The following is a 22856-nucleotide window of genomic DNA, read 5'->3' as shown; positions in this document are numbered from 1 at the left end:
TAATCACGATCACCTTAAATTACAAACCGATATTAACTCAGTTTATCAATGGTCCATACAAAATTCACTTCCCTTGAACATGAACAAAATAAAAATTATATCGTTCTCTAGGAAAACGAATATATCCTATTTTTTATGTTCAATAAATCAGCATACAATTCAGCTGTTTCAATCAACAAAGACTTGGGTGTTACGATGGATTCTAAGTTACTATTTGATCATCATGTTTCTACCACGGTTTCCAAGGCTAGAAGGAATCTGGGACTCATGAAATGTGTTGCTAGAGATTTTCAAGACATTGCAACATGTAAAATCTTATTGTACATATGTTCGACCCTATTTGGAATTTGCTAGTTTAAATTGGAATCGTAATCTTACTAGTATCACTCAAGTTCTCGAGTCAGTCCAGATTTCTTTCTTGGCTTGGTTAAAATATAAATTTAAATTACACTATATGACTAATAGGGAGATTCTTGCTAAGCTGGATTTACTAGTTCTTGAAGTTCAGCGAAATCTAAGGCAAATCAAATTTATTCATGGTATAATACACGCTAGAGTGAATTTAATTGAATATTTATGTATTAAAGTTCCCCCGTATAATTCTAGGGTTAACCGTTCTATATTATGTAACAGTGTAATTGGTTGGTTCTCCACTATTTACTAGTGTTGACAATATAAATAAATAAAAAATCTTAAAATTGATTTATTTGATCCGAATTTTACTGTACTCAAAAAACAATATTTGGAATGCTTTATTTAATAAATATATAAAATTTACCATGGTTTGGTGTATTGTCTATTGAATTTTCATTGTCTCTGTTTTATCTACTTTGTTTATATATGTTTATGTGTATTATTATGTAATTTCTTTGTAATCTGTTCATTTTTTATGTTCAAAATATTTAATTTCTTAATAATACATTATGCTTGACTTAATAGCTATTGAATCGAGGTTATATCGTAACTTTATTTTATAATTTAGTTTGTATCAAGTTTATGTGCTAATTTATTTATTTATTTATTTATTTATTTTTGAATTTGGTCGATATGATTTGATGTATTTTAAATTTGTTTTGTTTTGTTTGTATTTCTCTTGTAATCTTTTATTGTATATTATTGCACATATGACCATTTTGGCTTCGGCTGTGGTCTTTATTCTCAATAAATTCAAATTATTATTATTATTATTATTATTATTATTATTATTATTATTATTATTATTGTTTCAAGCTTGTATAAAGATCTTCTGAGTACAGTTAAGGAATTTGACCTCGGAACAGAGACGTAGACCAGAAAGGAGAATGTATTGATTTTTATATTTCATTCAGAAGTTTGGCATGTATCCAAATTGTCAAAGTTTTCTTTTCGAATAGTTAATTTTCGATTGGTATATGAACGATATATCTTTTGTGTACGCTTTTTAAGTTACATGCACTTTCAAGACTGAGTGAATAGTATTAGTTTCCGCATCTCAGAACTTAATTAGTAGTATTTTAACTGATTTTAGGTAGCATTCCATGTTGTGATTATCAGATTGTAGGATTCCTTCGTGCTGTTGCTTTTTTTTTCTAATGTGAAACATCTTTTCTAGAAGTTTATATCTCTACAGTGGTGTATTTAGGTAGACTATCGCGCTGAAAGCCCCGCAATCCTTCTTACTAGTTCTAAGAGTTTAATTAACTTTGCATTTTCTTCCACTCTTTGTTCAGAAATAATGTATTTGTCAAATTTCATTCCATGTAAGGACTGTTTTTTTTTTGTTTGTTTTTCGTCCATTCTACTCTTCTGTTTCTTTTTCTTAGTTGTTATTTTCTTTCGTTTCTTCTATCATACTTTCGACCGTTGTTAGTTGAGATTTAAGTTGGTTATCGTCAGCAACACCAACTCTAAGAGAAGCTGATAAGCGAAACTGGTGTTCCACACCGACTTATACGGATATCAACTTAACGGGACTTTAGTTATTACAACAAAAGAATATTTACATCATTTAGGTATAAGGAAAGGTAAATGTTTGAAATAAAGAAATTCAAGAGGGGAGAATAAGTAACCCGTGAAATTAGGTAGGTCAAGAGGCTGCTTCATTTTTCTTCTATAAATAGAATAAAAGGTTAGATTCAGTGATAAATTTTTGTATATATTATATCACATAAGACTCACCAGTCTGCAATTCTTGGCATTGAAACTGCAAACAGTATATTTCAGCTTCAACTTGTCTCAACATTTTCTTTCAGGTAAAAACGTACACATAAAACTTAATATTTCCATTTTTCCCCCTAAAATGAGATCAGTTAAGTTGAAGTGAGATTACAAATATTCAACGTGTGTTTGCAGGAACGTCATTTCAGATTTGCCTTGGTGGTGGTGGTGGTGTAAGATCCTCCACCAACATAGGAGTTCCACGTTTTCCCCTGTATATTAGACAATCGATCAAAATATATTTAATCTCAAACTGAGGTGGGCAATTGCCCACTTCTTCCCCGTGTTATGCATAGCCCCCTCGAAACAAAATCCTAAATACACCACTGTGTCTAAGATATGAATGTCGAAGCAGTTTCGGAATCGATGCGTGGTGTTCTGATGCATTTGTTGTTCCAGCTTGTAGCTAATGAGCACAGGAGCTCTGCATTTCTCAAGGCGATTTCAATCAATTAAAAAGTTTTATGTTTGCTATTTCGGCATTTGTCCAAATTAATTACTATTCTGTAGTGCAGAAAATATACTATTCAGAAGTCTTTCTTTACGACATTGTGAAACAGTTTAAAGTGAAGAGCCTATATTGGAAATTCAAATGTGGATGTAAAATATCTTCAAGTAAAGGCGCAGTGACCATGGAGGTGTTAAGTAGTCGTTCAAATCAACAAGGTATAAACGTTTCTTCTGTTCTTTTGATTTGATTATAACTGTTCTCCGAGCTTTGTACTTCATTTTTCACTCTAATTCGTTTATTATTATTACTACAATAGTAGCAATTGTGAGATTTATTTAATAATATAGTTCTGTGTAATCAGCGGACAAATTGTCAATACAGTTAAGCAAATTGTGTACAGAAGTATATCGTGCAGTTGAAAAGTGTCTTCGTCAGTGGTGTGGCGCCGTCTAAAGAGGCCAAGTTAAATAAACATTCTGTGTTTATTATTCCACAGATGAAAAAATGAAAGGAAACGAAACATTGCGTATTAAGACTTTCTTTACTTTGTCTGAAAGGTTAGCTAGCCCGAAATGCCTACATTATATCTGTTGAGGAACGTTCGCATACCACCTCAGAAGTTATTCAGGTGCATTTGTACTGAGTAACTATTTTAATTACAGTATGCCCGTATAATAACGTGATTGAGATCTTAATCGCTACTAAAAGCCTGGCTATTGCATGAAACATATGTTAGTAGAACTCTTTAGTATGGCACTAATTGTACGTCAGAACGACTCTGCCTAAGGCCCCTAAACTATGCTGTGCATGATTATCGGAAGTCTTTTAGAACGGGTTTCAGAGCAAAAACGGTCAGGGGTGTCGAGATATGGCTTTTATAATCGATTCAGCGCCCCTAGAATAGCTTTCATCTTTTTCATTTACCCTCTATTCAAACTGGAAGTGGTTGAAATTAGCCATTTTCGGTTTCAACGTTTATCGCCATAGAACGAAAACGGTAACAGATAGCGAGAGGCGCTTTTTTTTTCTTTTTTCGCAAACGATTCAGTGTCTCAAGTCAGCGTAACATGTCTACTCCGAACACACTACCCAAACCAGAAATGATTGAAATTTATAACTTCTGGTTTCAATACTGATTTTTTTAGAACACAAGCGGTAAGAGAGATCGAGACGTGGTTTTATGCCGTTGATTGAGCATCCCAAAAATAGGTTCCGTTCTCCGTTAACCCTCTGTTCAAACCGGAAGTAGTTAAAATAAACCATATCCAATATCGACATTTATCGCCATAGACAAAATAATTAGATAGCGACAAGCTGTTTTCTGGAAACGATTCAGTGTGTCAAGAGAAAATACGATCACAACCCGCAATACTGTGCCAAAACAGGAAATGGTTTAAATTTACTACTACTTCTGATTTCAATACAGTTTTTCATAGAGCAAAATTGGTGAGAGATATCGAGATGTGTGTTTTTGCGCAATTGATTCAGCTTCTCAAGAATAGGTTCCGTCGTATCTATTAACCCACTGTTCAGTCCGGAAGTGTTCAAATTAACGATTTCTTGTTTCAACATTTATCATCATGAGAACAGACATGATAGTGGGTAGCGTTAAGCTGTTTTGTGCAATCGTTAAGCTGTTTTGTGCAATCGATTCAGTGTGTGAAATAGGGATGCGCACGAGTCGAGTCGAGATTTAAACCCGTCTTAACTCGACAGTTTCTGTCTCGAATTCGAGACGAGACGTCTCAGAATTCGAGTCTGGACAAAATATACTCACACATCAGCCAGAACATTATGACTACCTACTTAATTGTCAGTGTGTCCACCTTCGGCCTGGATAACAACGGCGACGCGTCTTGGCATGTATTATCCGTAACTTGTGAATGCTGCAACACATTAAGGCCTCAAAATAGTTATGAAAGCGAATAATCCAGAAGTTATGTGGCCCTATTTCGTTTGGGAACGAAAACGCAATAATTATAACTATGCTAAATTACTATAGACTGCCAATTTCTCATCCAGAGAATCTATAAAGTTTACTTTACCGCTTTTACAAACTAGATAATGGCATGATTATTATTATTATTATCATTATTATATTTGAAGTACAATCAAATATCACGATATTAATTATTAGTTTTAATTAACTGAATTGAGCTGAATATTAAATCTTGATCTCGAAAGATTAACTATTAAGTTTATGTTTCCTGTACCTTTCTAAAGTAATAAATGATGGAATTGTTTTCAAGGCTGTTTCTGAGTGAATACTTTCTTCAAACTAATATTAAAAATTATAGAAAGATTTTTGATACATTCGAGTCCAGTCGAGATTTTTACGAGCAGTCTCGACTCGAAAATTCGAGTCGAGAAATAAGTTTGTTCCGGCTCGTCTCAAATTTTACAAAGTGTTTCGACTCGAATTCGAGTCGAGTCGAGATTTGAGACATGTCTCGACTCGTGCGCATCCCTAGAGTGAAAGGAAAATACCACCACAACCCGTAACATACTAGTAAAATGGGAAGTGATTGAAATTTGCTTCTTCTTCCGGTTTGAATATTGATTTCCGTAGAGCCAAAACGGTAAGAGGTATCGAGATGCAATTTCTTGCAGTCGATTCAGATTCCCAAAAATAGGATCTGTAACCTCGCTTTGAACCAGAAGTGCTTGAGATTAGTGGTTTCCAGTTTCAGTCTTTAGTACCATAGAACGAAAACAGCAAAGCATAGCGGATACTGATTTTCTGATATGGATTCAGGGTCCCAGAAGCAAGTCCTAACTTTTGATGTTATTAATCTATTACAACCTGAGCTATAAATGTGAAAATTGAATCCCCATAGTTTGGAAGTCTATCGTAGTTTCACAATGTGAAACGAAACTAACTTTTGTGTTTTGTTTTGTTTTTTGAAACTTCAAGACCAGGGATCCGAGGATCCGAAAATAGTTTTCCTTGCCATTTTTTTCTTTAACCTTGCGTTAGGCGCGTACGTTTGTGTTGCACAATTAGGCGCGTGGATGACAGGTGTCGACCATCTATTAAAAACTATCTAGAATAAGTAAAATAATCTTTAAATGACGATTCTTTGATTTATTTGATAAAATTTTAATTACAGGGTATAGTTTTGCTTGTACACAGTGTTTTGTTGAATATAACAGACTTTCCTTCATGACTACTGGACTGATTGCAAGCATGTTACACAAATGCCTTTGAGATGTTCTCCAGACATCCACCTCTTACATTTCAACCACTGCCTTGTAGTTTTGTCTTCTGCCACTTCCATAAGCATGGCAACGTCCTCTGGAGCCTGATGGCTTATGAAGATCGACCATTTCCTCTTCCTGAACACCAAGTAACAGTCGGGGTCCTAATTTCAACTGGAATTTGGGGAATAGAGCATCGGCGTTGTATCTGAGGTTTAATCATTCCCCAGGCGATATGCTACGATAAAAAAAGACGACTCCTGTAACAATTGAGGTGAACCGGTATTGAATTTCAGGATGCAAAATGCATTAATTGCACGTATATTTAGAACATAGAAAAAATATCGTATCAAAAAATAAAACAAAAATATAAAGTAAATGTATACTGATTACGTATCAAATTTAGTAGTATTTATCATATCCTTAACAGATTTTTAGAAAATACAAAAGAAGAAGAAAAGGATACTTTCTGAAGCAAATCTATAAATTTGTCGAGTTTGTTTTACAGACGTTTATCGAAGTATCTAGCGATAAGGAAAAGGAAGCTTTCATCAGCTTCAACATTTCAGTAGATAGAGAAGTGAAAGTTCTATTGAATCACATGCGTATCTCTGCTTTTCAATTTCGGATAAAGGGAGTTTTGTATTTGATAAGAGTTCTCGTTTGGAATTTCGCTGTACAATCTTGCATTTGAATCACTCAGAAGCAAAATAATTATTTTTATTTTCATTTCGAAAGCTGCTATCATTGAAAAGTGGAAGCAAGACTTTGAATATGAAGAAAGCATCTCAATTAGTGTGTAATTGAGATCAAAATCTATTGAAAAGATTGTGGGTCACCGAACACTCTATGCAAATCCATTCTTCTCACGGCTGACAGCGAAACAGCATCCTAGAAAGAATTTTCCAATCCCATTTCCTCTGATGCTCTGGAAACATCATCTGTCTCGTCGCTTGTGCCACATTGCCGAGTTAACGGGAACTTACATTTTCTCATTATATCAACTTTCTATCGTTTTCCGGTTTCAAGGTCAAGCATCTTCACAAAATGAGAAGAAACACATCTGCGAATACTGCAGTGTTACCTTTCTAATAAGGAGTTACATCATAAGTAAAGATTGACAGCTGTGGCTAAATAAAACACTGAAAATGACTGGCAAAATGACAGAAATAAATAAACGAATAAAATAAAAAAAAAATAATAAGAAATGGCAGTTTATAATGCAAAATTGAATATATAGTTATATTTTTATATCATTACTTTACCAAATGCAATTGGATTATTAAGAGTGATCGGTGAAAGGTGTATAGAAAAAGGAAAAGAAGCACATGTTGTATTTATTGATCTAAAAAAATGCATTTCACCACGTGAATTGGAAATTGTTGTTGGTAGTTCTAAAGAAACTTAGGTTGGAGTGGTAAAATCGAAGACTCATAAGAAACTTACATATGAATCGAAAGTAGTAAGTATTAGCATAGAGGAGGTAATGACAGAGAAGAGTGAAATTGGAAGAGAATGCCGACTCTCGCCTATATTATTTAATATCTATCTAGAATATATTAAAAATAGCCCACAAGACGGAGACGCCATTTCAGTAGGAGGCAGTACAATTATTAGGTGTATACTGTTTGCAGATCATATGGCGCTTGTTGGAGAATCTGAAGAGAAAATCAATAAGATGTTAAAAAACTTTAGGAAGGGCTGTCAAGAATATGGAATGAAAATGCTAGAAAGACAAAAGCCATGGTGATTGGAACGAAATATAGAAGTAGGAGGAAAGAAGATAAAACAGATGACTAGTTTTCGATACCTGGGTAGTATTATTAGTAATGATATGAAATGTAAGAGTGAAATAAAAGCAAGGATAGGAATGGCGAAAGAAGCCTTTAGGAGGAAGAAAAGAAAATACTATTTTGCAGAACCTTAAATAAAGAGTTGTGAAAAGACTCATAAAATGCTTCGTGTGGAGTATTGTACTGTATGGGTCAGAAACATGAATATTACGCAAAAATGATTAAAAACAATTGGAAGTTCTCGAAATGTAAGTGTGGAGAAGAATGGAGATAATTAGCTGGTTCAAGCAGAAAACGAATGAGAAGGTGTTAGAAATGTTGGAGGAGAAAAGAGCAGTTTTAGTTATTATTAAGAAGAAGAAGAAGAAGAAGAAGAAGAGGAAGAGAAACTGGTTGGGACATTGAATAAGAAGAAAATGTATCATGAGGAACGTGGTAGTGGGTATGGTGGCAGGAAAGAGAGGGAGGGGGCGAAGGGGACTACAACCAATGGACGATATCAAAACAGAAATATCGTATATGAAGATGGAAGAAATTAACAGAAGACCGTGGAACATGAAAGCTTCTCAGTTACAGCAAGTGACTTGCCAATAATGGCAGAACACCTATGAAGATAATGATTTACTAAAGTTTGTTAGATGCATAACTTTACATTAAGCGTTAAAATAGCATTCATTGTAATTATAATATAATTGAAATTATTAATAACCAGAACACATCAAAACGGAGAAAGAGAAGGAAAACTACAAATCATAGAAATGTTAGTTTCATATACATAAAACTAGAGAAAATACGCCAATGAATGGTATGACCAAACCTGCGATTAATAATAATAATAAGATTCGTATTAGGTAAACCGTACCTTGACGTTTGATAAAGTAATCATGCCATACAACAGACAGTCCACTTTTGATTGGTCAGTGTAACAGTTTTATTTAGGTTGTCCAGACACAAGTTATGTTGTCTGTCTATTCGGGAGGCTCAAAAATGACCCTTTAGCGTTTACCAGTTGACACGACTATATTTGAAACACATCCGAACTTTGGAATTCCTAGGAACATCAACTGTTTTTTATGTATTTCCTTAGCTACATGATATATATTTCGGTCAGTGCGGAGCGTTAAATTCTGTATCTGAAAGGTGAGTTGCATTCCACGATAACAAGAGGCGACATGACTTTCCGATGTAAGATGATAAAACTTAAAAAGCGACTCTAAAATAGCAAATGTGGGTAATGATCACAACAAATGGCATTTTTTCACGATTTCATATAAAAACTGCAAAATATGGTAATTATGCCATTTTGCTTCAACTGTCGGTCTTCAGTCTTGAGGTCAATGAAAATTAACATGAATATAATTTCACTTATCGGGTTAAGGCCTGACCGAAACCAGTGGTGCCCACCGCCCCTTATGTCCATGACGCACCCCCCCCAATTGTCTATCCGTAGGTGTTCTTCCATGAAAAAAAAATCTTTTCGATTAATTTTTACACCCCCTCAAACATATTTATATAGATTTTTAACCCCCGAAATATTTCAATGACGCAGTTTGCGTCATAGCCCCCCTTTGTGGGCACCCCTGCCGAAACAGTACTTTCACATTTTATTCGACACCATCAATTTGTATCTCTCTTTTAAGTATTATACAAACACAGCGGAAGCCAGCAAACATGCCTCCTACTCTCGGTTATAGGCCTATAGGTATAACGAAAGAACTATCCGGGGTCTTTTTCACAACTGTATCCGATTTGTAGTGTTTGTGTAGATATTATAAAATTGAATCTCTTAAAAATTGTCACAATTTTTAAACTCGGCAAGTTGCAAATCAGCACTATAATATATTTACGAATGACTTTTGCTTAAGTTTCTGTTTCAGAATATATATAATAATAGTAATGGTTCTGTGATTGAAATGTACACCTAACGTCTTTCCCTAAAAAAGGAAAAAGAACTAGTTAGTCTCCTTCTGTATTTTTGCCATCGCTCGTTTACGATTGAATTCCATGATGAAAGAAGTTGGTAGTCTGTGATGAGAAGTATCATCATGGGGAAGTCCTCTGTCAAGAAGTGATCGAGATGCTGGAAGAGGTGGTAGTCGGGGAGATATGACAGTGGAATATGGTGCATGACGGACAGTCTCAGCTTCAACTCACGGAGAGTCTGGATCGATCTTTGAGCAATATGGGGACGTGCATTTTTACATAATGTTAGAACACCGTATCTGTTCACCATTATTGGATACTTGCAGGCAAGTGTGCTCTGCACTTAATGGATTTAAGCACTGTAACGATCCGTGGCGAAGGTTTCGCTTCGACTGAGAAAGACATGGTAGATTACCTTCACCATAGAATACCACACCAGCAACAATACGTCCTACTGGTTTCGGAAACCATTTTGGACATAGAAGTTATAATCCAACCACTGTTCTGACACTTTACGATTGTGGTATCAAATCGATTTTTCATCATTATTGACAATTTGATTCCAGAAAATCTTCCTGGTTACTTCGTAGACCCTGAGAACTGGACATGTCCAAGGCGATCTTTCTTACCTGGTATCAACTCATGTAACACGTTACCGTATTGCGGAATGACAGTGGTATGCTTTATGGCTAACTTGTGTGCAGTTATTGTACGAACACTTTTTGGAAGATCAATTCACACAGTATTCCTGAGAACATTTTATACCTTTTCGAATCCCTTCTTTGAATTTACCTTAGGGACACGTTTTGTGCCCCTAGGTGAGTTAGGCAGCAATTAAAGCTGAAATATGGATTATGCTTGTTGGTGTACTTCGAGGTGCGATGCCTAATTCTGTAGATCTCCTTAACTACATGATAGCCTGTGAGAGGTCTTACATATAATATCATTTCGTAAATTCCTTGAGTTAAGTAATATACTTTGAGGGCCCACTGTATATTCTGTGATAAATTGTGAATATTAAAAAACGAAGTGCGTGGTTCTGTACACGGTCATACAATATGTAAGACCTACAGTGGCTGATGGATGTGCTGAAAAGAGATTTGAAACTTAGTCAATAATTTGAAATATGTAAAGCACATTAAGTTAATGCAGGTTTCCTAATTTATAAGCAGCTCAGTATACACTGAACTTGTATGATACATTGGAGGTCATCGGCAGGATTAACATGCAATGTATGAGGGATGCCAGTTTATTATCTTGCTCACGGTTTCCTCAATAGCACTTCAAGGATAACAGTCTAATTTTCGTTACCGGTAATTAGTTTAATTGCAGTTTGAAGAAAAATAGAACACTTCGGAACAAAGAGGGGCCACGATGGCTGAGTGGTAGAGTGTTCACCTCTGGTGCATGGAGTCCTTGATTCGATCTCAGCTCGCACCAAGTGAACTTTGTAGTGGACAAACACCTCGTGGGTTTCCTCGGGGTTCTGTCGTTTCCTCCCACTTTCTACATTCCGCCATTTCATGCATTTCTGATCATCATCATCTCGTTTAGCCTACCCGGCATAAAAATTTCCATTTCCATTTAGAAACAAAGGTAATTCCAAATTATTTAACGCTATTAAATCTTAAATTCTCTAAAAGCTGACGTACTATTAACTGAAATATTAAACAGATATTTTGTTACAGCAATCAAGGGAAATATATCATAAAATTAATTAGTAACATGTGCATTTCAATATTTTCGCAGTGAGAACGGGGAGGGCGCTGCGGGACAGAATGACCCTCCGTCCGAGGAGAAGATGGATATCAGTGAAACGTCGGATAGACTGAGTCCGGATACTGAGTTCGACACTCCAGGGGAGACAAGTCCAGCGCCAGATAGCGACCAGGTACGAGAATTCCTAACATCTTCTGAAAGTTGAGGGGAAACCATAGCTAATATTTAAGTCTAATTGCTTCAGGATTAAAAATTAGTTAAAATAATTACAATATTTTAAATGAATACGTTCGTAAGGTAAGTCTACACAGTTAAAATAGATAAAAGTGTTGTTTTGATATATTGAGTGATTTGTGTTGTAAATGACTTTGCTTTACTAAAGGAAGACATTCACTATCTCCATTGAACGTTCGAGGGGTGATCGGAGAGTAAGATTACAATGCTTGCAATGGAACGTGTATATATTATTTCATAAAGCCAATACAGTCAACAGGTAACACACACACACATTAGATTATTTTTCGACATAGTAGTCTCCATATCTGTTGACGCAATTGTCGAATCGTGGAATAAGTTTGAAGATTCACTCCTGGTAAAAAAAAAAAAAAAAAAAAAAAAAAAAAAGTCCTTGCGTGTTCAGCCACGCTATTACGAAGTGTTTCACCTCCTCGTCTAAAGCGAAGCGATGGCCTTCTAGGTGCTCCTTCAAGTGCGGGATCAGGTAAATGTCCGAGCTGTAGAGAGAGTGGTCGATGATCTCTAAGCGAAATTGCTTAATGCCGTGTTTGGTCGGCCACTGTACTCCTCGTCGGTGACGTTCTCTCTACCAGCCGCAAACTTTCGACACCAATTCTGCGATATGCTGACAGGACATTACAGTCTCTTCGTAAACCTTTGCCAGTTGCGTGTGAATTTCAGCCGTGGTTACATGTTTCGGCCACAGAAATCGAATAACTGAGCGGTCTTGTTTGCTACACCAGTTTTCCAAACGAGTCGCCATTTGTATTTACATACAACTAGCGCTGTAAGTGGCAGGTGGATGATGTGAACTCCATGTATTAAAATTACCGCACACTCTTCATTCCTCTGTAACAGACAATACTCCAGGAATATCGGCGTTGTAACATTAGTTTATGATCCTCCTCCGTACGATTATGTTGAACAGCAAGCACTTCTCCTAAGGGTGGGTGGTAACATGTAGAAATAATTGAAAATGACTGATATTAGTGTCGAATTCATACTTTTGGGGTTCCTAAGTTGGTTGGTGACAATTTTGGTGCCCTTTATGCCCAAAATGAAACGTATTCTCCCCGTGCGAAGAACGGACATTTTGCTAGTACTTACATAATAGTTACCAGGCCTAATATTTTGTTGTATTATCCATTACGCAAAAATGCTCTTATACACATCAAATCCTTTTCAAACTTGCGGTAAGGCACGCGTTTAAAATTCTACGTAAGGAGCTCTGCACAGTTTGTTCATCGTAAACAGATTTTATTCTTACTATAGATTGTTCCCTTGGGACAGCGATCTTCTATATTCTAAGATTTATTGTAAGATTTTTCTTTCGTGAAAAGTTCAGAAAATATTATTTTCCTTCTAACACTATATAAACGCTTCTTGGAGAGAAGTTTCAGTTTGTATATGAACATGGTCGAAAAATGCAAAACAGTGCAAAAATAAAGGTCAATAAACCATTCTCTTCATAAAACATCCTTCTAGCACGAAAACCACCGTTTCTATGCATACTAAAATAAACACACAAATAAAATTCTACCTTCTTGTACGTATGTGGTTCTTACGTAGACCAAACCTCACAGGCTGTGACAATTTTAGATTATCCCCGGGACGGATTTTGAATAAATTGGAGGTGAGAGTAACACAGCGAGTATCAGGTAATCCAGATTAACCCTCAGCAGCGCGTTGGGCAGTGACGTATCTACGGGGGGTAGACAGGGCTTCTGCCCCGGACGCCGGATTGGAAGAGCGCAAAGTTGGCAAATATTTGAGGGAGCGTTTTGGTTTGGTTGGTCAGGGGGGGGGGCGCTAAGGCGAGTTCTTGTCCCGGGCGACAACTAGCGGAGTTGCGTCGCAGGCTAAGGGGTAACGTACCCCACTGTTAGCCTTTACAATGTGGCAGCATCGTTTGTATAGTATTTCAACTATTATTCGAAGTATTTGTTCACTGTTCTGTGAGAAGTGAGCTGATGGAGTCGAACATATTTCATTGGCGTTTGACTGGAAAATATTCTTTGTTTATTTAAAGTGGATGCGAATTGGGATCATAATGACATTACGTGAAAATGCCATTGATCCGAAAGTTACAAGAAATTCAATGTATTTGGCAATCCTGAGTTTATTAATATCATTAGAAGTTAATAATTGAGTAATGTAATGTGCATCAAAGTGTTTAAAATTGCACTGCATCAGAAAAATTCATCATAATAAATAAAGGTAGAAAAATTCCATTAAGTTGACAATTCTAATTATAGTATTAATTATCGTAGTTTATATATGGTATACTATGTCTGCATTACAAATTTATAAATGGTTATCTGTATGTGATTCCTAACCTACACGAAAGTAAACATGTAGGGTGTGATATTTTCCACACGCCAACTAATGTTAGGGGAATTGACGCGTATGCTTAAGGTTTAAGCAGGATCGGAGAAATAAATACCTGTCCCCTGGGCTACCCCTTGAAATCATCGTGCTCACAAGTGCTCTGAAATAATTTTAAGTTCTAAGAATTTCTCATAAATAATGTTTGCCAGATAGTTAGGCCGGTATGTGTAACACATTTTACATGTATCGAAAGTAAACAATGTATTTGGTTAGTCTTCGTATAGTGGTTCATTTGTGCTGTAGAGAGTTTCTAAGCTTTATGTGTGCAAGAGAGTGGTAACAGTAGAGGAAGAAGGTAAAGGTGATTGGCCACCATGAGAAGGTCATTTGATCCTTCGCAATTCTAATGCTTGCGTATTAAATGCGTGATGTATACAGCTGCTTCCGTGTACAGATGGAAAAGACTCGACAGAGCGCTTGAAAAAGATTCTGCCTAGTAATTGTTGGCAGCGTTATATGTGCATTGTTCAGTACAGCTGCAGCTTCTGCTGTTATATAGAAAATTAGGGAAAATATCTTCAAAGTTTTAGATATTATATTTCCATAACTTCCTGTGTATAACGTGATAGTACACTTTTTCTATTTGTACTAGCTGAACCTGCGCTCTCTACACAGCACATCATTTACATATCAGCATGAATCTCCTTGTCATTCCTTACATCATCTGTGCATGTCCCTTTACAGACACAAAGGTAAGACGTCTTGATAAAAATCGACAAAGGATACGATAAAGGACAGATTTTTTCGATATTTTTTTCAATATCTCCCACCGCTGGCAAGATTTGACCCTACTTGCAGTTGGAGTTTTAAATCATGTATGACTAGTGTTTTCTTTCTTCTTGCATGCACTATCTAATAAGCAAATGCATTACACTCACAATTAATTATAAACTCAGTGATATATAATGTTCATTGGGCAAAACACTCCAAGCAATAGCGATTCATTTTAGACTAGAAAAATGGTTATCCTTCGTTTTTCATTATCATTTGGCCATGAAACAAACGCCTGAGAGATATACAACTATGTGGTGTTGGAATGTATCAACTCGTAGGATATGATGCTTTACTTTAAAAAAAAAAAAAAAAAAAAATCAACACTTCCATTTCACCCATAAAAAATGTAATAAAGAAATAACGGCTATTTTTAAAAATGATATTCAATTAGAACTGAACAATCTACACAAAATTTGGAATTGACCAGTGAAAACGACATCTTTCTAGAGCCTCTGGTTCCCGAGAACTCATTTTCGAAAGGGTTGGCCATACACAAATCAATTTTTCTTGACAACAAATATTATAAACGTAGCATTTTAATATATAGATTCATTACACATGTAATACACGTCATACCAGATTCCAAAATTGCATTATAAGTGGTGTGCAAGCAATTTCATCACAAGAGCAAACATCGAGAAGTATGGACGACAAAACTTCTGCTTTTTACCGAAATTTAGTTTATTAGGTACTCCTTGTAGACTAAGGAAAGTGATTGGTTTCCCTTCCTCCTCCATGAGATGTCGTCATTGTACCTGCAAAGCTCACCAACGTTGCAGCATATCTTGGTATCCTGATACAACAAATTGGAACTCGTACTCCTGAAGCTGAACTTTCTATCTTCATCCCGAAGAACCGGGAGGTCAGTGGCTCAGTGGTAGAGCGTTCACCTCTGGTGCATGGAGTCCTTGGTTCGATCCTAGCTCACGCCAAGTGAACTTCTTGGTGGATAAACACTGTGAGAGTGGGATTTCTCGGGGTTCTCCCGTTTCCTTCCACTCTCTTCATTCCAACACTTCATTGACTTCTCATTATCACAGTCTCCTTTCGCCTAGCCAGCATAATCGTGGTACGTAAAATTTAAAGATTTTATTTTTCATTTTCCGAAAAACCAGGCTATTGTGGATTTAGATCCACCCACATACGAATCATGTTATCAAATTTTATCCAGTGTTTTTATGTTACGAAATTATAATAAATATTGGCTGTAGAATGCTATATTTCTATGTAAACATAGTTTTACATGTATGAAACAAACAGGACAAATTTTCAGTCCAAATACACGAACAGTGAATTTCTTTGACAGACTTCGTATATAAGCCAACAAGTGAGCCCTAATAACATCCTTACAGATAGACCAGACACAAAAAATAGTAGAAAAAACGAAACTGATAAAGCCCAAGATCGGAGGTTCGAACCCGCGCCAGAGAGGAATGCTTTCCTTTTGTTTCTTCAGGCGAATTACAAATTGAAAGATACTGTGACATCATGTATACACCAAGAATAACCTTGCTTCATGCAAAAATATTGCTGGTGTGAAAGAATGGTTGTCAGCGTTTGTCAGTAGTTGAAACGTAAATAATTCTACATGAAGAAATCTACCCCTTGAATGCATTTCTCAATCCATGAAAAATGTCGTTTCTTCAATCGTGTGCATTGTAAAAAACCTTTCATAGAAAGTGCTAGTATTTTTATAGAAGGGAATAGAACTCCAGACTAATAAGCAACGCCTTTGTGTATGAATAGGTGTTGATTATTTTGCAGATATATGGTAATTATTTGAAATTAACCATGCGATTTAAATCATGAGGGGCGTACTAGAAAGTATTGTGGCAGGAAAAAGAGGAAGACGGCGAGGGAGGCTACAGTTGATGGACAATGCTAAAACAAAAATCTACGTGAAGACAAAGGAGTTAGGGTGCGTGAAAGGCTTTCAGTTGTGGCAAGTGATCTGCTAATAATGGCAGAATATCTACTATGATATGATTTCAGGATCTCGAAAAACTATTGCCACAGAAATAAAAACTCCTAAGCAAATGCTGTTCCACATAAAGCCAACATATTTGATAATGATTATAATCTGCCCTATCGTGACATCTATCTATACGTGACTCTCGGTCTGTTTCTCGGTAAACGGGTTTTCTTTTTTCTCGAAGATTTCCCAACTGAAACTCTACATGTCTTTTCCATACGAGTAGTGCGGCGATATTAGACATCTCAATCCAGAAGCTCGATTAATGAAGTAATGCGTGAAATAATTTGGAATTTGTCCATTACAAAATGTCAATACAAATTACAAAATTATTGGTAACTAGCAATCCACAAGAAATGGGAGAACACGAGAAAAGACTTAAATGTTTGTAATCTCATCTAGTAAAAATTCTCTCTCTAAAATCTACCCCTATCTCGTCTCGTCTCGACCACATTTTTATATGTTCTATCTACGTTTCAACTACTGACGAACGCTGATAGGTATTGCTTCACAACGGCTGGATTGAGGGTGTGCGGCGTCCCAGGTTTTAGCTAACTTACACTATATATATATATATATATATATATATATATATATATATATATATATATATATATACTGGTCAAAAAAATTAGGGGATCAGATGAAAACTCATGTAAAACTTCTTACGAATAATGTGACAACACTGTATCTGGTCCAGTTCGGATTAAAATGACTAGCATGCAGTCACAATGTGCAAACGAACCGTTTGAAACACCTGTGCACGTGATTGGTGATGTGGCGCTACCAGATGTCATTTTGTAGTGTGGCGCTGCCAACACATTCCAGCTCCAGAATATCTCTGTTCTCATTGTCAATGTTTAGTGCGACACAAATCCACGTAGTGAAATGGCGCAACAACGTGATTTGCCAGAACGCTGGCATGGCGAGTTGTCGGCAGGCTGGAAGCTGGTCGTTCACAGCAGGCGATAGAAAATGCCATAGGAATGGCACCAAGTGTGATTTCCCGATTGTGGAATCGATTTCAAACAACTGAAAGTGTTCGAAAAAGTCCAGGAGAGGGCCGTCCATGAGCAACCACAGCCAGAGACGATCGTTATCTCTTGTTAACAGCCCGTCGAACCGGCGTCAGAATGCAACTCTTCTCCAGCGAGCCTTCCGAACAGCAACAGGAGGCACAATATCTACTCAAACCGTCCGCAATCGCCTTCGAGAAGGTGGCCTCTACGCACGTAGGCCTATTTTGTGTGTCTCGTTAACTGCACGACACCGTGTTGATCGAAGAGTGTGAGCGGAGGAACATCGTAGGTGGGCAAGCAATGAATGGGGCAATACTTTGTTCTCTAACGAGTCTCGATTCAGTGTGGAGCCTGATAATCGATGTGTTTTCATCTGGAGAGAGTGTGGAACAAGAAACAATCCCATGTTAGTGCGAGAAACATCCCAGTATCATGGCGGTGGACTGATGGTGTGGGCAGGAATCAGCATTGGGCGTACTGAGCTCCACACCATCCGAAATGGCTCTTTGACGGCTCTCAGATATAGGGATGAGATCATGAAAACTCTTGTTCTTCCTTATACTGGTGCCATTGGTGATTCGTTCCTTTTTATGGATGACAATACTTGTCCTCACAGAACTCGGTTAGTGGATGAGATGCTGAGGGTATCGCTCGGATGAAGTGGCTAGCATGCTCTCCGGATCTCGTTCCAGTTGAGCATGTCCGGGATATGCTTGGCAGACGAATTGCCGCTAGGCCAGTACCTCCAACAGCCATTCCAGAGCTGGAATTCGCTCTTCTGGATGAGTGGCACAACATCCCCCAAGAACTCATCGATAATCTGATTGAATCCATGCCATGCAGGTGTGAGGCTGTGTTAGCTATTCGAGGTGATCATACGCCATATTAAGGAACAATCAGTGTTGTTGCCTTGCCTGTTTGTGACCAGTCCGAGAGATGCACACATAACCTTCTTGTTACATGAACCATGTGAACAAGGTTTTCCGTGCCCCAACACCCGTATGTGCCCAATTTTTCTAGTGTATCTGACAGCATTTCTTCTTGTATGATATATATGAGTCAAACACGCTTATCCATACACTATCTTAAGGTCTTGTGTGATATTTCAGCTGATCCAGTAATTTTTGAGCAGTGTACATATATATATATATATATATATATATATATATATATATATATATATATATATATATATATATATATATATATATATATATATATATATATATATATAGTGCCTTGGGGGCGAGCAGAGCGACACGTCTCGGCGCCGAAATAAGGGGGCGCAAAATTCGGGAGGAATAAAGAAAAGAAAGAGGAAAAATTACTTGGAATAATACTAGTATGTATTAAATTCATTCCTCCTCTTCATTCTTTATGAGATAGTCCTATAATATTACTCATGTTAGGAAAATGCTTGTGCATATGTATAAAATGAAAGGAAAAAAGTAATAAAAAGTGCTCAAAATCAAGGAAAAGCAGGGTAAATTTTCTTACGCTTCGCGCCAAGTCTGTTGACCTCAATCATTTATACTTTCGCCCTGAGCGCTGATTTTCCACGGCTCAGCACTATATATATACACCCTCCATTCCAAAAGAAACCGAACGTTTTAAAAAAAACAAAAAAGCAATGTACATTTTGGAACAAATCATTTTTATTAATCAATGTATTCTCCTTCTGCATCGATACACATATTTGCACGCTCCAACAAGTTGTCAAACGACTTCTCCATGTCCTTTATTGGAATGGTCTTTAGGACGGCGGTCGTCGCCTTCTCAATGGCATCAATCGATGCGTGCCACTTTCCTTTCATCGCCAAATGCAGTTTCGGGAACAGATAGAAATCGCACGGAGCGAGATCTGGTGAATAGGGCGGGTGATGCAACCGAATAATGTGATTTTTGACCAAAAATTCAGTTACAAGTCGCGAACGATGTGATGGTGCATTATCGTCCAAAAGAGTCCAACTGCCGATTTCGCGATATTCGGGCCGAATACGACGAATTCTTGCCAGCAAACGCTTCATAACGCCTAAGTAAAACTCTCCAGTGACTGTCTGGCCGGGCTGAACAAATTCTTTGTGGATAATTCCTTTTGAACGTAAAAACAAATCAGCATCACCTTAACTTTTGACTTCACCAAGCGACTTTTTTTGGGTGTTCCTTCATCCGGCGCTCTCCATTCAGCACTTTGCCGCTTTGTTTCGGGCTCATATTCAAAACACCACGTCTCGTCACCAGGTACAATCGATTTCAAGAAGTTTCGATCCTGCCATGCACTTTTAACGATGTCTTTGCAATGAGCAATTCGATCAACTTTTTGGTCTTCGGTGAGTTTATGTGGTACAAACCGCGAATTAACCTTCTTAAGGCCCAAAACTTCGGTCAAAATGCGGTATGCGGTTGTTTGAGGAATGCCTAATTCCATTTCAATAACTTTCACCGACGATTTTTTGTTATGTTTGATGAATTCACGCACTTTTTCGATGTTTTCTTCCGATAATCCGGTTCTGGGACGGCCTGATCTTTCGTCATCATCCAGCGTCTCTCTACCCGATTTGAATCGCCTGAACCACTCGTAAACTTGCGTACTGGATAGACACTCATCACCATATGCAGTTTGTAGCATTTGGTGCGTTTCACTAAAAGTTTTACCCAGTTTAACACAAAACTCAATTGCAGCTCGTTGTTTGAAACTCATTTTCCGACCGATGTACACAACACATTGACAGTTGAAACGCAATAACTTTGTTGCCGTGCATCCAAATGTCATGACATTTATACCAGTTGTCAATGAGGGACTACGCCATCTACCGGTAAAATATTACAACAGATGGCACTAGTGGTACTATTTGTTTTCAAAAGTTCGGTTTCTTTTGGAATGGAGGGTGTAATATAGTTATTATAGAGTTTAGATCTGCGATAGAATGGAAAGCAATCAAAGTGAGCACTTGAGAAATGCATGGGAGTCAATAGATCAAACAGATGTAAGCTACATTTTAATATATAAGTAAGATTGCATAAATGTAAGCCCACAAGTAACTAGCAGTATTTGTATCACGTCTGAAAAGTACCAGTCACAATAACACTTTTAGTGATTGTGAAATTATTTATATAAAAATGTTTTTCTTCAGAAATAAATTAAATTTTGATGCACTGTTGGAAACAAATTATATATTTTTTGACTTCTAAAAATCACTTAACATTCATAAAGTATAAATGAGTTATTTCATTCCTTTTTATTAAAGCTAACTTTCTTGCTTTTTTTTTCCTCTGTGAGATCTTGAATCTTACCTAATTTGAAACTCCTGCTAATTTAAATTCAGTGGACGAAATTACCAAACTGTTTAAACGTTATTGCTGAATTGATGGTCTCAACTAAGTTTTGATTGGTTTCAAGTTGGAAAAACTCCTTTGTCCAGATGCTACAATCACTAGGATTCAGAGAATCATACCTTGTTATGCGGCCGTATTTGCATTTGAGAAGTCGAGAGTAGATTACTCTATCGCGGAACTCGATTGGAAGCAATCGCTCCAATCTGCTTAAGTCCAGCTTCCATAATGCAAAGTGTTTCTTGTGTATAATGTCACTATTTCGATGTTGTATTTTTCTGACTTGTTTCATGTGTTGCTATCAGCTTTTTTTTTTTTATTTCCTAATTTTACTGAAGAAAGAAAAGAAAACACTCCTACCTGAAGCGGATTTGAACCTCCATTCTTAGCTTTTATCAGTTTTTTTTTCGTATTATTGTACCACTGGACTAACTGTCCGGTTGGTATCAGGACTTATTTACTGACTTAAGGAGGAGGACTCAAAGAAATTTACTGTTCACGTATTTCTGTGATTGAACTTGATAGTGTTTCTTGCTAAGTATAATTTTAAAGTAGGATAAACGTAAACACGATCCATGTACTTGTTTGCAAGGCTCATGCCTTGAATCCTGGCATATATTAATTAGGTGTATTCATTAGAATAGAATACAAATCTATTCATATATGTCCACTATATACCGGGTGTTCGAAAACTCGCGCACCAACTATACACCAACATGCAGGGGACATCAAGACAAGAAAAAAAAACCTCTGCAACTTTGGTCAGAGGCCACTAGTTTCGGAGATATTAAGTGCCGAAACCGTGGGAAAATGAACTTGAGAGCTCTATATCGCCGCAACCGTGAATGATAGAGCGAATGCGGTATAGTCACGTCAAAGACTTCAAACCTACTCTATTCAGAAATGTGTATGTGGCAATTCTGAAATGTGTGCGCAAGGGATTCCCTAAAGGAAGTGGAGATTCCCCGGAAATTATCTGAGGAAAACTGGGTCGAAATTAGCATGTTTAAAAAGACATGTTGATAGGAAACAAGCATTCGGTTGCTAAACAACGATATGTCAGAAAGCTGCCCGAAAATGTAAATGTGTATGATGTTATGCGTGGTTGCATAACTAGTAGTGACTGACAGAGCATAAAGAGAAATAAATTCCATCTCAGTGGCGGTCAATTGTGAAGACGGAATGGTTCGCTCATGCGGTGATGAATGGTATGTAAATTGGAACAGTTACAAGAAAAAAACACATTTGAAAAGGTGGATAGAAAAAGGGCCGGAGTTTCATAAGAACTCTATTGAACTCGGGCCCTTTTTCCATCCAAATCCTCATGTACTGATCGGAAAAAAATTGAAGTAACCCCATGAAAGGCTTATAGTTACGAAGCGGTCTAATGTGATTGAGGATGACGTGTGGATGCATGCTGTGTAGGTATTTACAATTCGTTCGTGCGAGCATAAGAATGATGAAATTATCTAGCGCGTTAATTCTATTGGTAGAGCGTTTGCTTCGCATTTGGGAGATTATCGGATCGATTCCTACTGCTGACCATTCTGACTATGGTGTTTGCAGGATTTCCCTCAGTCGTAATTGTAAATGCTGGAATTGTAGCTAGCTAAACATGCCCGGGGTAATAGTTTCCCAAATCTCCTTTAGAATTAATGTTGGTATAGTATATACAATGTAAAATGGCCTCTATTTGCGGGTTATCTGTTGTGGTTTAATAAGTAAACAACGATCGCCGCAGAGTTTCGGCATGAACTGATGCCCGGATAGTACATTATGCGAGCAGAATTTAAATTTCCATTGCTGATTACCGACTATTTGCACAGTAATTCGTTGGTAGGTATCAGCCACTC

The 22856-nt window shown here is 37.1% G+C and overlaps 1 protein-coding gene across 4 annotated transcripts in view; it reads left to right on the top strand.

The window, feature by feature from the left end:
* LOC145673531 (uncharacterized) overlaps nucleotides 1-22856 on the top strand; it is a 326206-nt gene that overhangs the window by 214396 nt on the left and 88954 nt on the right. For all 4 annotated transcript variants that reach the window (XR_014128780.1, XM_081743322.1, XM_081743320.1 and 1 more), the window contains exon 9: nucleotides 11311-11452. Coding sequence is in view for 3 of the 4 variants with exons in the window: in XM_081743322.1 (XP_081599448.1) it covers nucleotides 11311-11452 (142 nt within the window). In the remaining variant the exon portion in view is untranslated. The remainder of the gene's footprint in view (nucleotides 1-11310; nucleotides 11453-22856) is intronic.

Source organism: Thermobia domestica, chromosome 16 (genome assembly GCF_964235325.1).
Source record: "Thermobia domestica chromosome 16, izTheDome1.hap1.1, whole genome shotgun sequence".
NCBI lineage: Eukaryota > Metazoa > Arthropoda > Insecta > Zygentoma > Lepismatidae > Thermobia > Thermobia domestica.
This window is presented reverse-complemented; position numbering and strand designations above follow the sequence as displayed.